The 17,440-nt window shown below is 43.6% G+C and overlaps 1 protein-coding gene and 9 non-coding genes across 12 annotated transcripts in view; all 10 read left to right on the forward strand.

Moving 5' to 3' along the window:
- Window positions 1-38: 38 nt before the first annotated feature.
- trnak-cuu (transfer RNA lysine (anticodon CUU)) lies at window positions 39-111 on the forward strand. Its single transcript has one exon. It is a non-coding gene; the product is annotated as a tRNA-Lys (tRNA).
- A 466-nt stretch (window positions 112-577) lies between these two features.
- trnal-caa (transfer RNA leucine (anticodon CAA)) lies at window positions 578-688 on the forward strand. The gene is made up of 2 exons: window positions 578-615; window positions 643-688. It is a non-coding gene; the product is annotated as a tRNA-Leu (tRNA).
- Window positions 689-1,630: 942 nt separating this feature from the next.
- Window positions 1,631-1,703, forward strand: trnak-cuu (transfer RNA lysine (anticodon CUU)). Its single transcript has one exon. It is a non-coding gene; the product is annotated as a tRNA-Lys (tRNA).
- A 466-nt stretch (window positions 1,704-2,169) lies between these two features.
- On the forward strand, window positions 2,170-2,280 carry trnal-caa (transfer RNA leucine (anticodon CAA)). The gene is made up of 2 exons: window positions 2,170-2,207; window positions 2,235-2,280. It is a non-coding gene; the product is annotated as a tRNA-Leu (tRNA).
- A 942-nt stretch (window positions 2,281-3,222) lies between these two features.
- On the forward strand, window positions 3,223-3,310 carry trnal-aag (transfer RNA leucine (anticodon AAG)). The gene has a single exon. It is a non-coding gene; the product is annotated as a tRNA-Leu (tRNA).
- A 466-nt stretch (window positions 3,311-3,776) lies between these two features.
- On the forward strand, window positions 3,777-3,887 carry trnal-caa (transfer RNA leucine (anticodon CAA)). Its single transcript has 2 exons — window positions 3,777-3,814; window positions 3,842-3,887. It is a non-coding gene; the product is annotated as a tRNA-Leu (tRNA).
- Window positions 3,888-4,829: 942 nt separating this feature from the next.
- On the forward strand, window positions 4,830-4,902 carry trnak-cuu (transfer RNA lysine (anticodon CUU)). Its single transcript has one exon. It is a non-coding gene; the product is annotated as a tRNA-Lys (tRNA).
- Window positions 4,903-7,326: 2,424 nt separating this feature from the next.
- On the forward strand, window positions 7,327-7,437 carry trnal-caa (transfer RNA leucine (anticodon CAA)). The gene is made up of 2 exons: window positions 7,327-7,364; window positions 7,392-7,437. It is a non-coding gene; the product is annotated as a tRNA-Leu (tRNA).
- Window positions 7,438-8,385: 948 nt separating this feature from the next.
- Window positions 8,386-8,460, forward strand: trnak-cuu (transfer RNA lysine (anticodon CUU)). Its single transcript has one exon. It is a non-coding gene; the product is annotated as a tRNA-Lys (tRNA).
- Window positions 8,461-16,748: 8,288 nt separating this feature from the next.
- Window positions 16,749-17,440, forward strand: part of LOC135932887 (oxysterol-binding protein-related protein 10) — a 93,022-nt gene continuing 92,330 nt past the window's right edge. The window contains exon 1 of one of the 3 annotated variants that reach the window (XM_065470601.1): window positions 16,749-17,345. In XM_065470601.1, the coding sequence (XP_065326673.1) occupies window positions 17,068-17,345 (278 nt within the window). In that variant the 5' untranslated portion in view covers window positions 16,749-17,067. The remainder of the gene's footprint in view (window positions 17,346-17,440) is intronic. The other 2 variants (XM_065470600.1, XM_065470602.1) reach the window with 2 other exon arrangements.

Below are 17,440 nucleotides of genomic sequence, written 5' to 3' on the forward strand. Positions count from 1 at the left end.
AGAACCTGTGTCCATCTTAAAGATTTCCTTCCGAAGAAGCCCAGCTAGCTCAGTCGGGAGAGCATGAGACTCTTAATCTCAGGGTCGTGGGTTCGAGCCCCACGTTGGGCGAGGGGACTTTTGTGCAACTGCCCGCAAGAGAGAAAATAAGTGTGTATAGAGAACAGCAAATGCCGTGTTGCGCAAATGAGGATGAAAGTATGGTAACAGGAACCAAAGTTACATTGTGGTCTCTTCACAAGTCCACTTTGCCACAATTTCATTTGATGATTCTGGACGAAATTTCAAGAGAGCTGAGCAAAGAAGCAACACTCTAGTTTTACCTGCATCCCTACCCTCACCCTAGGGTCACAAACTGCGGGTAGTGAATGAAAGCATGAGCTCACAGATATAAGCAGCGGCAATGAGTTTTCTCCGTGGGGTGGCAGTGCTCGGCCTCGGAGATAGGATGACAAGCTTAGTATTTCAGGAGGAACTCAGATTACAGCTGCAACTCCTCCACATGGAAAGGAGCCTGCTGAGGTGGTTCTGACAATTAAACATCCAGGATGGCTTTGAAGAGGTCGTTGGTCAACTCGTCAGGATGGCCGAGTGGTCTAAGGCGCCAGACTCAAGGATGGGCTCCTTCCAGACAAAAGGGACTTCTGGTCTCCAAATGGAGGCGTGGGTTCAAATCCCACTCCTGACATCTGCTTTCCTGTCTTAAAAATCTGTTTTCAAGAACCTTTGTGTGTTAAATTCAACAAACTGTGGGTTGTTGAGGTAGCTGTAGGGTTGCTGTGAAATCAGCTTTGCAGGTTACAGGAACTTTAGTAGTGAAGGGCTTTCATTAACATCACAGAGCTCTGCTTTCTAAGTGGAAGCCTGAATTGAAATCCCGCTTGTATCTCGCGATTTGCATGGAATACCAGAATCGGCACCTCCACCACTGGCACCCTGTGCTTTTCACAGAGGACAGTAGGTTTACCGTGAGAACATATAACAGATGTGAAAGCTTCCCGAGAAGTCGTGGGGACCTTTATGCTGAATGCAACATCCTTGATTATGAGCGCTTTGCTGGTAGGTCAGTGATGGTCCGGAGAGGCACATGCACTGAGGTATGCACAGGCCTCTACAGGCAAGGCAACGGCACAATGAGTGCCATTAGGTATGGGGATGAAATTCTCTGACCCACTGTCAGACCCTACGCTGATGCAATTGCTCCTGGCTTTCTTTCTGCTGCCCGGCCTCATCCGACAAGAGTATGCAGGCAGTTTGCGTGAGAACTGATGCCGCCGACCGACACTCCCCACCCCCCAACCTATATTGGCCTACTTGACCAAAATTCAATACAACACCCCTGGGACATTTAGCTTTGGTCCATCTGACACGGCTAGGTTGGAACTCAAACTGTCCAGGAGCTCAGTGATGCCCTGGTCCAGATCTGGGAGAAGATTCCCCGGGAGACATTCAGTCGTCTCAATCGGAGCGTGCCCCGTGGTGTGGCATGCATACGAGGACATAAGAGCTTGAAAGAATGATAGAAAAACTTGAAAGTAGTCTGTGCTTTCTTTGCTTCCTCTTGAAATGCTAGTCAACCTCCCCCAGAAATGAGAACCTGTGTCCATCTTAAAGATTTCCTTCCGAAGAAGCCCAGCTAGCTCAGTCGGGAGAGCATGAGACTCTTAATCTCAGGGTCGTGGGTTCGAGCCCCACGTTGGGCGAGGGGACTTTTGTGCAACTGCCCGCAAGAGAGAAAATAAGTGTGTATAGAGAACAGCAAATGCCGTGTTGCGCAAATGAGGATGAAAGTATGGTAACAGGAACCAAAGTTACATTGTGGTCTCTTCACAAGTCCACTTTGCCACAATTTCATTTGATGATTCTGGACGAAATTTCAAGAGAGCTGAGCAAAGAAGCAACACTCTAGTTTTACCTGCATCCCTACCCTCACCCTAGGGTCACAAACTGCGGGTAGTGAATGAAAGCATGAGCTCACAGATATAAGCAGCGGCAATGAGTTTTCTCCGTGGGGTGGCAGTGCTCGGCCTCGGAGATAGGATGACAAGCTTAGTATTTCAGGAGGAACTCAGATTACAGCTGCAACTCCTCCACATGGAAAGGAGCCTGCTGAGGTGGTTCTGACAATTAAACATCCAGGATGGCTTTGAAGAGGTCGTTGGTCAACTCGTCAGGATGGCCGAGTGGTCTAAGGCGCCAGACTCAAGGATGGGCTCCTTCCAGACAAAAGGGACTTCTGGTCTCCAAATGGAGGCGTGGGTTCAAATCCCACTCCTGACATCTGCTTTCCTGTCTTAAAAATCTGTTTTCAAGAACCTTTGTGTGTTAAATTCAACAAACTGTGGGTTGTTGAGGTAGCTGTAGGGTTGCTGTGAAATCAGCTTTGCAGGTTACAGGAACTTTAGTAGTGAAGAGCTTTCATTAACATCACAGAGCTCTGCTTTCTAAGTGGAAGCCTGAATTGAAATCCCGCTTGTATCTCGCGATTTGCATGGAATACCAGAATCGGCACCTCCACCACTGGCACCCTGTGCTTTTCACAGAGGACAGTAGGTTTACCGTGAGAACATATAACAGATGTGAAAGCTTCCCGAGAAGTCGTGGGGACCTTTATGCTGAATGCAACATCCTTGATTATGAGCGCTTTGCTGGTAGGTCAGTGATGGTCCGGAGAGGCACATGCACTGAGGTATGCACAGGCCTCTACAGGCAAGGCAATGGCACAATGAGTGCCATTAGGTATGGGGATGAAATTCTCTGACCCACTGTCAGACCCTACGCTGATGCAATTGCTCCTGGCTTTCTTTCTGCTGCCCGGCCTCATCCGACAAGAGTATGCAGGCAGTTTGCGTGAGAACTGATGCCGCCGACCGACACTCCCCACCCCCCAACCTATATTGGCCTACTTGACCAAAATTCAATACAACACCCCTGGGACATTTAGCTTTGGTCCATCTGACACGGCTAGGTTGGAACTCAAACTGTCCAGGAGCTCAGTGATGCCCTGGTCCAGATCTGGGAGAAGATTCCCCGGGAGACATTCAGTCGTCTCAATCGGAGCGTGCCCCGTGGTGTGGCATGCATACGAGGACATAAGAGCTTGAAAGAATGATAGAAAAACTTGAAAGTAGTCTGTGCTTTCTTTGCTTCCTCTTGAAATGCTAGTCAGCCTCCCCCAGAAATGAGAACCTGTGTCCATCTTAAAGATTTCCTTCCGAAGAAGCCCAGCTAGCTCAGTCGGGAGAGCTAGCTGGTCTAAGGCGCCAGACTCTTAATCTCAGGGTCGTGGGTTCGAGCCCCACGTTGGGCGAGGGGACTTTTGTGCAACTGCCCGCAAGAGAGAAAATAAGTGTGTATAGAAAACAGCAAATGCCGTGTTGCGCAAATGAGGATGAAAGTATGGTAACAGGAACCAAAGTTACATTGTGGTCTCTTCACAAGTCCACTTTGCCACAATTTCATTTGATGATTCTGGACGAAATTTCAAGAGAGCTGAGCAAAGAAGCAACACTCTAGTTTTACCTGCATCCCTACCCTCACCCTAGGGTCACAAACTGCGGGTAGTGAATGAAAGCATGAGCTCACAGATATAAGCAGCGGCAATGAGTTTTCTCCGTGGGGTGGCAGTGCTCGGCCTCGGAGATAGGATGACAAGCTTAGTATTTCAGGAGGAACTCAGATTACAGCTGCAACTCCTCCACATGGAAAGGAGCCTGCTGAGGTGGTTCTGACAATTAAACATCCAGGATGGCTTTGAAGAGGTCGTTGGTCAACTCGTCAGGATGGACGAGTGGTCTAAGGCGCCAGACTCAAGGATGGGCTCCTTCCAGACAAAAGGGACTTCTGGTCTCCAAATGGAGGCGTGGGTTCAAATCCCACTCCTGACATCTGCTTTCCTGTCTTAAAAATCTGTTTTCAAGAACCTTTGTGTGTTAAATTCAACAAACTGTGGGTTGTTGAGGTAGCTGTAGGGTTGCTGTGAAATCAGCTTTGCAGGTTACAGGAACTTTAGTAGTGAAGAGCTTTCATTAACATCACAGAGCTCTGCTTTCTAAGTGGAAGCCTGAATTGAAATCCCGCTTGTATCTTGCGATTTTCGTGGAATACCAGAATCGGCACCTCCACCACTGGCACCCTGTGCTTTTCACAGAGGACAGCAGGTTTACCGTGAGAACATATAACAGATGTGAAAGCTTCCCGAGAAGTCGTGGGGACCTTTATGCTGAATGCAACATCCTTGATTATGAGCGCTTTGCTGGTAGGTCAGTGATGGTCTGGAGAGGCACATGCACTGAGGTATGCACAGGCCTCTACAGGCAAGGCAACGGCACAATGAGTGCCATTAGGTATGGGGATGAAATTCTCTGACCCACTGTCAGACCCTACGCTGATGCAATTGCTCCTGGCTTTCTTTCTGCTGCCCGGCCTCATCCGACAAGAGTATGCAGGCAGTTTGCGTGAGAACTGATGCCGCCGACCGACACTCCCCACCCCCCAACCTATATTGGCCTACTTGACCAAAATTCAATACAACACCCCTGGGACATTTAGCTTTGGTCCATCTGACACGGCTAGGTTGGAACTCAAACTGTCCAGGAGCTCAGTGATGCCCTGGTCCAGATCTGGGAGAAGATTCCCCGGGAGACATTCAGTCGTCTCAATCGGAGCGTGCCCCGTGGTGTGGCATGCATACGAGGACATAAGAGCTTGAAAGAATGATAGAAAAACTTGAAAGTAGTCTGTGCTTTCTTTGCTTCCTCTTGAAATGCTAGTCAACCTCCCCCAGAAATGAGAACCTGTGTCCATCTTAAAGATTTCCTTCCGAAGAAGCCCAGCTAGCTCAGTCGGGAGAGCATGAGACTCTTAATCTCAGGGTCGTGGGTTCGAGCCCCACGTTGGGCGAGGGGACTTTTGTGCAACTGCCCGCAAGAGAGAAAATAAGTGTGTATAGAGAACAGCAAATGCCGTGTTGCGCAAATGAGGATGAAAGTATGGTAACTAGGGATGGGTATCGTTTAGGTTTTATCCGATACCGGTGCCAAACCGGTACTTTTGAAACGGTGCCGGTGCTTAAATGGTGCTCAAACCGGTGCTTAAAGAATGGAGAACACAAAATTGGTCCAAAAACCTCTCATGTTTAGCTGTTTTTTTGTAAAAAAAGATAACAATGTTAGCCTTTTTTGCAGCTATAGGGCATATATGGTATCACTCTTGGCTGGAAGCAGTGCTTAATCAATGAAAAAAACACAAACTTTGTCCAAAAACCTCTCATGTTTAGCTGTTTTTTTGTAAAAAAAAAAAAAAAAAAAAAAAAGATAACAATGTTAGCCTTTTCTTCAGCTATAGGGCATATTTGGTATCACTCTTGGCTGGAAGCAGTGCTTAATCAATGGAAAAAACACAAATTTTGTCCAAAAACCTCTCATGTTTAACTGTTTTCCACTTTTTCTTTGGTCATTTTAGCCTTTTTGGCCAGGGTGAAGGGAGTATCTGCCATCAAACAAGAAGACAGCCGCATGTAACTACGACGGTGTTTGCTAGTTCACCTTACATGCATTAATGTAATAACGTGGTTAGCCTACCTACTCAACGTAAATTACACACGAACAACATTAAGTCACTAACGCAGAGAAGAACGGCTGCTGCTGCCATCATCATCCTCATCATTTCTGCTACGCTGACAGGGCTAGGGGCCAGGACTCTACTCTTCGGGTTCTTGGGGGATGTTGCTAACTCCGGGTCCGATAACAGGCACCACACCCGCAGTAGATGTGCACAGTGTGAGGTCTCACAGCAAGCTATCAAACACGCAGTGTTGCCAACTCCTCAGTAAGGAAAATCGCTATTGGTTGTTCTAAAAGTCGCTAGAAGTCGCTAAATGACGTCATCGCCTAATTTGCATAATTGGTCATGCTAATGTAATTGTAACCTGTGTTGTTGGAGAGAGAAATAACATCGTGGAAGAGACATAAAGTGAGTAAAAAACGTCCTAAATGCATTTAGAGTTTATTTAGAACTACAAATTAAATTTCTTTTAGCAATTATTGTTTTTTTTAATGTCACAATTCCAACCCTGCTCCTTTACCCGGGCTTGGACCGGCAAAAGTGACCCAAAATAGGCACTCTGGTGGAGTTACTTTGTGTGTGGGTGTTTATAAGTAGTTTTAAACCTTGTGATCCACAAAACAGCATAAGAGTAAAAGAAGAACTGACTGCCTTGCAGTCAGTGCGGAGCAGCAGCTTCGCTCATGCGCGATTCATTTGTAGTTTGGACGCATAGGTGTGAACATCTTCTGCCCTGATAGCAGCTGGGGGAGGACTATCCTCTGCCCGTGAGCGCTTTGGAACGGGCGAGGTGCCCACGGCAGCACCCGCTGCTTGTTGAGAGTAAAAGCGATACGCGCTTTCACGTCAAATAGTCGTCATAAATAAGTCTCCAACAACACCAGAAAAAGTCGCCAGATTTGTCGCTAGTCGCTTTTTAGAAAAAAAGTCGCTAAGGGGTCTGAAAACTCGCTAAATATAGCGACAAAGTCGCTAAGTTGGCAACACTGCAAACACGGCGCATTTCTCGGCTTTAAAAAAAAAACGCTATGCGTCGCCAGGTGTTTCGTCAGATTTGAGGTGTTACCTCCTTTGACAGTATCACAGTATCACCTTAAAGCACTTGTTGCAGGCTGCTGAGTTTGCATCTTTTGCTGTGAAGTACAGCCAGACTTTTGACCGCTTCGCCTTGGGCATTTTTAATCTGTAGCGCTGCTCTAAAAGAACGTACATACCTGGCCCCGCCTACTATCCTCGGAAACGTAAAATGATTGGCTAGAATTGGCTCAGGAAAAAAAAAGCACCGAAATAAAGCACCGAAATGTGCGCTGCTTTTCGGTCTGGTTACTACCGTTTATGTTAGAACCGGTGCCATCATGGCACCGGACACCGGTACCCATCCCTAATGGTAACAGAAACCAAAGTTACATTGTGGTCTCTTCACAAGTCCACTTTGCCACAATTTCATTTGATGATTCTGGACGAAATTTCAAGAGAGCTGAGCAAAGAAGCAACACTCTAGTTTTACCTGCATCCCTACCCTCACCCTAGGGTCACAAACTGCGGGTAGTGAATGAAAGCATGAGCTCACAGATATAAGCAGCGGCAATGAGTTTTCTCCGTGGGGTGGCAGTGCTCGGCCTCGGAGATAGGATGACAAGCTTAGTATTTCAGGAGGAACTCAGATGACAGCTGCAACTCCTCCACATGGAAAGGAGCCTGCTGAGGTGGTTCTGACAATTAAACATCCAGGATGGCTTTGAAGAGGTCGTTGGTCAACTCGTCAGGATGGCCGAGTGGTCTAAGGCGCCAGACTCAAGGATGGTCTCCTTCCAGACAAAAGGGACGTCTGGTCTCCGAATGGAGGCGTGGGTTCAAATCCCACTCCTGACATCTGCTTTCCTTTCTTAAAAATCTGTTTTCAAGAGCTTCATGAACCTTTGTGTGTTAAACTCAACAAACTGCGGATTGTTGAGGTAGCTGTAGGGTTGCTGTGAAATCAGCTTTGCAGGTTACAGGAACTTTAGTAGTGAAGAGCTTTCATTAACATCACAGAGCTCTGCTTTCTAAGTGGAAGCCTGAATTGAAATCCCGCTTGTATCTCGAGATTTTCATGGAATACCAGCATTGGCACCTCCACCACTGGCACCCTGTGCTTTTCACAGAGGACAGCAGGTTTACCCTGAGAACATATAACAGATGTGAAAGCTTCCCGGGAAGTCGTGGGGACCTTTATGCTGAATGCAACATCCTTGATTATGAGCGCTTTGCTGGTAGGTCAGTGATGGTCTGGAGAGGCACATGCACTCAGGTATGCACAGGCCTCTACAGGCAAGGCAACGGCACAATGAGTGCCATTAGGTATGGGGATGAAATTCTCTGACCCACTGTCAGACCCTACGCGGATGCAATTGCTCCTGGCTTTCTTCCTGCTGCCCGGCCTCATCCGACAAGAGTATGCAGGCAGTTCTCGTGAGAACTGATGCCAGTAGGCCAACCAAGTAGGCCAACCTATATTGGCCTACTTGACCAAAATTCAATACAACACCCCTGGGACATTTAGCTTTGGTCCATCTGACACGGCTAGGTTGGAACTCAAACTGTCCAGGAGCTCAGTGATGCCCTGGTCCAGATCTGGGAGAAGATTCCCCGGGAGACATTCAGTCGTCTCAATCGGAGCGTGCCCCGTGGTGTGGCATGCATACAAGGACATAAGAGCTTGAAAGAATGATAGAAAAACTTGAAAGTAGTCTGTGCTTTCTTTGCTTCCTCTTGAAATGCTAGTCGACCTCCCCCAGAAATGAGAACCTGTGTCCATCTTAAAGATTTCCTTCTGAAGAAGCCCAGCTAGCTCAGTCGGTGGAGAGCATGAGACTCTTAATCTCAGGGTCGTGGGTTCGAGCCCCACGTTGGGCGAGGGGACTTTTGTGCAACTGCCCGCAAGAGAGAAAATAAGTGTGTATAGAGAACAGCAAATGCCGTGTTGCGCAAAGGAGGATGAAAGTATGGTAACGATGAGAACCTATTGCCCAGGAACAACATCTGAGATCTCTTTCCAGAAGAGCGCAGTTCTAGGAACAGCTGAGACGCTATATGTGCTGTGTTGTCTTGTACTTGAGATGTTTGGAGTACCAACTGCAGTTAAGTTATTACGAGGCCGGGTCACTGCAAGTTGCTCTTCAGTGGTTCTGCTCTCTGTGGACTTTTATTTGCAGGACAGCATATAGCCAGAAATGCTTTCATTTTGTTAGTGAGGACACCTTGTTTATTCCAGTTCAAGCTACAATTAAAGAAGCAGGAGCAATCCAGACAACTCTGCACATTTATAAAGTTTATGTACAAAGCATCACACCTGCCATTAACCGTTTCTTACTTAGTTATTTCAATATTTCACTATTAAAGTAAAAAAGAATGTTGAAAACCTATTTACCTTGGGATTCATACGCATTCTGCTTATTTCATATATGTCCACATATTTATTATAGCTATATGTATCAGATAAAAATAGCTCAGAATATCCAAAGAGAGCACTTTTAAGAAATGCTGATTGTGACTTATCAGTGTTTGTTTTTAAAAACATACATCTATCACAGTCATTTTCATTTGTGCAAAAAATACAACCTGCAAGAAAATGGAAAAACAAATGCTTTACAAACAAAAATATACTGTCAATAATTAATTATTATGACATCTAATGACAAGGTGAATGTTACAAAGACTATATAAAAAAACAAACAAACAAAAAAAACAAAACATGATTGAAAATAACTGTATGAAGAATGAAATGCTTGGAAACTGTGACATTAGTTTGTTTGTCTTCACCTGTGGCCTGGATCATGTGATCATAGTGTCAGTTTCTCTGTACTGGATTATTCTATTTTAATGAGATAACTGACAGTTATCCCAGCCAGAGGGCACAAGTCCAGCCACTTACTGCCACCTATAGGTTAGTTTGCTTTAACAACACAGGAATGCATTTTAAATTGAAAAACCTGTTAAACATCACAGAAGTTAAAGTGACAGTAAAGCAAATTGATAACTGAAAGGTGTTGGGTGTTTGCTTACTTTTCATCTTTGAAAAGCACATTATGAAGGCTTCATTGTTTTACATTATTATTGTGTTAATCTGCATAACCTTCACATTATTCATGATATAAGTGCTCAAACTGACCTTTATAATAAGAATGCACTTTATTTTCTTATACAAATATACAAAGTTTATTTAGCAAAGAAAAGAAGAGAAAAAATGTTATACGAAATAAAACTAATACATTTCAATATTGCTTCGCCATTTCTGATTCAGTTACATATCGAAAAGGAGTGGGAAGAAGTACACACTTATTTAATCCCATCCCTTTGCTATAAGTTATCGGTCAATATTTCATCAGCTTCCTTACTGATATAATCTGCAGTAATAATAACGAACATATTTCTAATATAATATATACACCACATCAGGGGTACCCAATACGTCAATCGCAATCTACTGGTCGATCTCAAAGGTAGCGTGGGTAGATCACATGGCATTAAAAAAAAAATAGATGTCTGCCTATGATGCATCCTTACTATGAAATTTGTCACATGATTTAGATACAGGGCAGCCAGACTTTGACCTTTTCTGACACATGGGTAACCGCGCATTCGGGTAAAACCGCACCAATTGCTGCAACACTCTAGCAAGCTACCCAGTTGCCTAGTTAGCCTCCAATTTATTTCTTCTAAATTTAAGAAAGGGTATACAAATGAGTGGGGCTCTGCATATGTGCTATGTGATTGACTGATTAGAAATTTGAATAAAAGATATTGTAAAGATGTACCTAATAAATTGGCCACAGAGTGTAATTACAGTTTTAACATACCAGGACAAAAAACTGTTTTGAATATTTAAAGACTGTGCTAGAGTGGCTTATCATAATTGGATGCAGCAGCTTACAACTCTGACTTTTAGCAAACTACAAAGTTGGTCTATAACTCACGTGTTGGGTGCTGCCACTTTAACTTCGTGACTAGGTATTTCTTCTTCTTCTGTGCCCCTAGTCATTCTCACAGTGTTTCTAGGTGTTGGTCTATTGTTACTTTGCTAGCCTTACAGCTTTTAGTTTGCTGCAACATCTGGGCCAGGGTCCTGGGGGCTCAGAGAATCCCCTGCTATGTAGTCCTGCCACAAACTCTCCACACTGCTGGAGTAGATGCCTCAACACAGACCTTCAGTGACACTTTACTCAAGGATTTTGCATTAATATACTTGGTAGACATATTTCTACCATAACCTTGCCGGGGTAAAAGTTGTGGCTTTCCCAATCCTCTTTGTCTGACGGATACAGGAAAATGCTTAGGACACTGTCTGTAATTCCAGGCCACATGTTTGGTCCTGCAGCCAATCAGTCCATGGAATACAGCACACAGGTGAAAAAAGTGAGGCAGAGAGTTAGGGAGAGTTAGAATAATACACAAAAGTAATCCGATAGAAAATTTTATGCTATTACCCCCATTCTAAGTTAATTTGTAAATTTTTGTAGTAACCTGTAAATTGTAAACCTGTAAATTGTAAATACTGTAAAACCACCGTCATTTAATGGTCGGGCATTGCACAGCTACAAGTATTTCACCCCATGTCATACTGTGCATGGTTGTGTGTGTGTGACAAATAAAATTTGAATTTGAATTTGAATTACTGTGTAAAGCCGCAAAATGGTATAATAGTTAAACATGGATTAAAATAAAATAAATAAGAGCCTGAAAACAATATGGGAAAGGGATTTAGGCTGCACAATGTATGAAAATACATAGGATTATACATTAGGGAAGCCAGGGAGAAGTTTATTCAGTGAAAAATTCTTGATAGATACTGTTATAGTCCTTCAAAGCAGTGGGTGGGTGGGTGTTGGTATAGATGACTTGTGTTGGAAATGCCACCAAACTAAAGGTACTTTGATACATACCCTCTGGGAATTCTTGCTGGTTTTCCCAGTTTGGAAAAGTGTATTGAAATATATGCAGGGATGGATACCTTGTAACCTGCCCAGATCACCTAAATTGTGTCTACTAGGAGACAAAGGAGAGGTGCCACATTGGAAGGACTCCCATACTCCAACAATTAAAAAGTGGAAAGAAAGAATGATTGGGAACGTTGCTTGCAAAAAGATGTTGGGAAGGTTAGATTACGCAACTGAAGCTTCGGTGGAACAATGGGACAGTTTTTGCACCTATTTGTCTACCTGACTTGGACATTCCAGCTTAATGCAACAGACGTTAAAACGTCACTGTTTTATGTCTTTGTTTCTTATTCTTGGTTGTTGAATTTTTGTTTTTGTTGTTATAAAAATGCAAAATCTTATAAATATTTAAATTATAAAAAAGATCAATGGACAGGCAGCGCTTTAACTTTGGTTTTAATTGATTAACCTGGACAAGCACTTGTTGTCTTGCCTGCCCTGATGCCATCACATCAAAAAGAAGGTTTCCCATTTCTGGCCCATCAAAATTTTGTGATTTTGTCAAAGCTATTAGTGTCACATTAACATAACAGTGTTGTCAGTGCTGTGATGTATAGGATTATGGCACTATGATTGTGGCACTATTACTGCTACTGTATCATGGACTGTGGAAAATTTTCGAAATAAATACATTTTAATTCCTTTCTATAGTGTATAAATTCTAAAAAACAAACAAAAAAATCCAACAGTGTCAGAATCAAGCCGCCTTGACCTCTCATAATGAAGTGCAGTTGACCTAGGAGTGACTTTCAGCACAAGCATACAACAAAACCACTGACTCTCTGTTGCCCAAGGATTTTTTTTCTCTCTCATATTGATCTCTGCTTTACAAGCAGCAAGAACCTCTCTGTGCCCCGTTAAGCATCTTGTGGAGATTCGATTTCTCAGTGCAATCTCAGTCTCTTCTTAATGGCCTGCAATAGTCTTCAGTCTTGTCTTCATTAAAGTGTCCTTTTCATCCTGGTTGTCATGGTTGTGATTGTGAGGGTATGTGCACAAATAGGTTATATAATGCTTTGATTAAAAATATATCCATGCTTCTATCTCAAGTAATTTCAAACTAATACTTCTTTGGTGTCAAGTCTCTTTTACCATATCTGCTCACAGAAAAAAAAAAGTCTTTCCTCATATTATTTCGTTTCCTGGATTATAAAAATGAAAGTGAGCCATGCAAGTAAAATAGAAATTGACCCTATACTGTCACGGTCTGCCATGCAGAACGTGGGGATGTGGGGAAAGGAGGACCCAAATGCTAGACTCTGTGCGGTGAACAGTGCGTTTATTTACAGACAGCCAATAAATCCCCGTGTGTTCCCAACTCCCATTCCGTGTTTCCTCTTTGTGCCTGTGCTTCGTGTCTCCGCTCCCTGTGAACCATCCACCTGCTGCTTCCTCGTTCCCACAAATCCTCCTGGAGAAAAACACACAAAGTCAGCTTTTAGAAAACTCCACAATCGCGGCTGACTAGCACTTACAGGCTTGCTGGAAAACTGACCGGGAGTCACGTGTAACAATCCAGTGTCGGAAAGCGCTCAGCCACACTGTTAAGTAGCTCCTCGACGAGGCTTGATCAGTTCCAGGTGTGTGAAGATCCTTGGGTGTGACCGACCAGCTGGCAAGGCCACACCCACCAGGCCTGAAGGTGCCTGTGACAGCCACACCCACACACACACGCACACACCCACACACATCTGCCAATACACAAGCATGGAACACAGGAACAGCAGCAATGCAGAAGACACACACATCAAATAATAATAATAATAATAATAATAATAATAATAATAATAATAATAGTCCACACTGCTCACGGACCCCGAGGCCCCAGAACCGGGTCCGTGACATATACTATCTAGTCTACTGAGTTGGTTGGATGTAGTCTCTCTTCGGGCCACAGAAATTGCAGAGTAAAGCAGAATCTGCAACTCAAAAAAATGCTATTTGTAGTCTATGTCCATGTCTGTTATCTCTTGAACAGTCTTTCTGCATTTACTGCATGGTGGTGCTTGTGCATTGTTTTCACAGGAATGATTATTAAAAAAAATACTGTTGCTTGGCATTACTAGTGCTTAAATACCCAGGGCACTTCCCCACACAATTTTTAAAGTAATAACATCTTAAAAATGTAATCTGTGTACCAGTAGTTTTTATGTATAATACAAGAAAGCTTTACACATAAATGGGCTCATAACATCCTTTCTCTCATGTAAAAGATGACTCAGCCGTGTATTGTGTTTTTAACTTCCTCTGGGAAAATAAATAAATAAATCAAATGTACGCTGAAACACACCTGAATCGTTTCATTCTGGCACATATTACGTTAGTGACTGAAACTGACAGAGTACCAATAATTCAAAAAACTGACACTGAGATCATGGTGAATATTGTTATAACCTTTAGATTTATTTTATGTGCATTTGTGCATATGTATATTTTTTATTGTTTCAGTTTGCAATGTGCAACACCAACCATTTTCAGTAGAGTTAATCATCTGGTGCCATACATTTAGCTATATAGCTTTCGTGTAACAGTACACCAGTCTGGTTCACAATTATAATATTTTGCTACATTTTATTTTAATGTTAATCCAGTTGTAAATACTTGCTTTTTTTAAGTGTAAAGAGTCACCTCACAGGGCCATAATGCTACAAATGAAGCAGTCAAAGAAGAGATACCCACATTCACACTAAACTACATCCTCTCACATGCTTCTCTCTCACAAAGCGACTGCTAAATAAAACAAGCTATCTAGTAAGGGCTTCCTTCCTTTTTCTGCTGCTTGTGTAACTTTTTTGTTGCTTTATTTGGGTTGGACCTTTATTCTTAATCGTGACTGTGCTGCACTGGCAAGTATGCATTGCACTAGTCTGCTTATGAGTATAAACGTGTGTTGATTGTGACATGTTATTTTATTATCATGAGATTAGGTTAATTTATCATGAATAAGCATGAATTGTTGTTTGTCTTTCTTACCTATTCAGGGCGTACTCTGCCTCTCACCCCATGACATTTGTGGTATTAATATAGACTATAGAATGAATGATAGCTGTACACTTAGGTCCATAATTTGTTGGGCAAAGACACCATTTTTTTAGTTCTTCTGTTTTACACTACCACCACAGTGGGTCTTAAATAAATAAGCCAAAATGTAAATGAAATGCAGACCTTCAGCTTAAATTCGATGGGCTTAATAACAAAAAAATTTTGGAGACTTTTTTTTTATACAGAATCACCCATTTTCAGAAGCTCAAAATTAAATTAACACTTGACTGACAAGCAGATTCGTGGTCAGGTGAGGAAATGTTCCCTTTACTTTTTATTTTAACTGTAAACATGAGTGCCAAAGAGATTTCAGTGCAAGTGAGGGAGGCCACCATTAGGTTGAAAAACTAGAATAAACCTATCACAGAGAGCACTTTAAAGATGGAAAAATCAACAATATGAGTGTTTACAGCAGGGTACAAACTACTTTAACACTCAGGAACAGGAAGCCAAGATTAGATTTTCGAAGAAAACATCTAAAGAAGCCTGCATAGTGGGGGGAAAAAACAGTTGTAAAGATAAAACCAAGATTAATTTGTACCTTGGTGGGAAATATAAATGATGGTGAAGGAGAAAATCAGCTGATAATCCGAAGCAAACAACATGTCAGCCCTGATGGAGGCCATGATATTGCATTGACATGGGTGGCTGCCTGTGCAAATGAATCACTAATATTTATTGATGATGTGTCTGCTGATAGAAGTAGTACAGTACTGAAGTGTGCTGTATTTTATTATCTGCTCAGATTTAGCCAAATGCTGCTTCACAGTGTAAATGGATAATGACCCAAAACAAAGTGCAAAAGCAACCAAGGAGTTTCTCAAGACAATAAATGGATCGTCATCTTCCATGTCCTCTAGATATGGTCCTGTCTTCTCTCTCTCTTCCCTGTCTGTGTGAATATGGAGACTAACCAGTGTCCTTCAGTGGCAGGTGTGGTCTCAGGAAACCCCGATTGGGCACACCTGTCTCTTATCTTCATTCAATGCAGTATTTATACCACACTCCCAAAACCACTACTTGTCACCAAATTGTTAGCCTACTAATGTGGGAATATGTTGGAAATTCTGTCTTATTCTCGCCTGGATATGTGCAGATCTGTCTGATCCACTCTCCCCTTGCTCATTTCAAAGACTTTGGTATTGGATATCCAAGACCTGAGCTCTACAGCTTGTTGTTGGTTCTGTCTCCCTCTCCTCACCCACAACTAGTGGTGGAGTTGGCTGCCCCTTCCTGAGCCTGGTTCTGCTGGTTTTAAAGGGAGTTTTTCCTTGCCACTATTACCAAGTACTTGCTTATAGTATATCCTGTAGGTCCTGTACATGTAGTGAATTGCCAATAAAAGTCTTTAAAACTGATTGCTGGGGTTTTCTATCTGTTATTGCAGGATTTTACTTTACAGTAACAAAGCGTTGTGAGGCAGCTGCTACTGTGATTTGGTGCTATATAAATAAAACTAAATTGAGCTGAACTGTATTAAACTTACCTGAAAGACGTCTTACCTCACACTAACCCCTGCTGTAGGGATTCCTAGCTGTTGTTCATCTGCCCATTAAAACTGCAAAACGTTTTGAGGTTGTCCTGTGTTTGTGGCCTTCTGGTGAACTTTGACAGGAATATTCTTCAATGATCAAGTCAGTCACCTGATCCCAACACAATAAAGCATGCTTTTCAGCTATTAAATACAAAACTGAAGGCAGAGAGACTCACAAACAAGCTGCACCTCTAAACTCTACACTCTCTTGGTCAAATCCAGACTTCAATGGCAATGCCCCAAACTCCAAACTTGACCCATGAGTGGATATTTTCACATTATTATATATAGTTTATGGGCATTTATTAGTCAAAGCCAACACACATTGTTTTATATTCAGACAGACTATCCCCACAGAAGCCCCTCTAAAGTGCGCCTATTTCTTCATCCACAATTATTGTAGTTAAAGGCATGCATACATGCACATAGTGAGCTGTCACTGTTCACAAAAAAAGTCATGCGTTTCAGCTTAAATATGTGTCATGTGAGGCTTTTCCTGCTCTTTCCAATTTTTTTTTTTTTTTTTGGACGGAGGGGTGGGGGTGTCTGACGATACGTTTCATAGGAGAGTGCATAGTAGGTAATATCCGGGGGCTGGTCTAGAGTAGAGTGGGAGTGTCTGCGCGCTGCTGTCCTTCCTACCAGGAAAACGCTGGATGAGACCCACATTGCCACACAGCCGCGCACTGCAGAGGACAGAGCGGGACTCAAACACCATCGAGGAATATGTCAGCTGTGTCACGCACCGAGGGACGCATAAAGCCGCTACGCAGTGCAGTTTCTGCACATCCACTGCCTCTGCTTTAGTTTAGCAGACACACAGAGCCCCGTTTAGCACTTATGCTTTGCTAAAAATCTCTTCTGCTGCTGCTTCTGGTCCATTCCTCCCCTCCCCTCCTCCCCTCTCTTCCTGCTCCTCCTCCTCCTGCTGTGTGCCGTCCCGTCGCCAGGATGGACAAGACGCTCTGCAGTCCGCATCCCGGGACCAACAAAACAAACTCTTCCTCCGCGGACCTCCGCGGGAGCTCATCGTCGAGGAAGCCCGGTGGGCGGCCCGGGTCGCACAGTCCCGGCTCCGGCTCCCTCGGCGGCTCGGCTGTAGCGGGAGGCAGTCGGGCAACTGTGCTGGGGAACAGCATGAATTTGCAGCAACAGCAGCAGGCGCGCAAGAGGCAGCTGGAAGGAGTCCTGAGCAAATACACTAACCTGATCCAAGGCTGGCAGAATAGGTAAGCACGTGGATGGGGTCGGGGGCGTTTGACACATGATTTAGTTTCGGTTCATGCCCCAGGTCAGGCTTCGTGTTGTTATTTGCCCCGTCCAC

This window comes from Pelmatolapia mariae, linkage group LG22, assembly GCF_036321145.2.
Source record: "Pelmatolapia mariae isolate MD_Pm_ZW linkage group LG22, Pm_UMD_F_2, whole genome shotgun sequence".
NCBI lineage: Eukaryota > Metazoa > Chordata > Actinopteri > Cichliformes > Cichlidae > Pelmatolapia > Pelmatolapia mariae.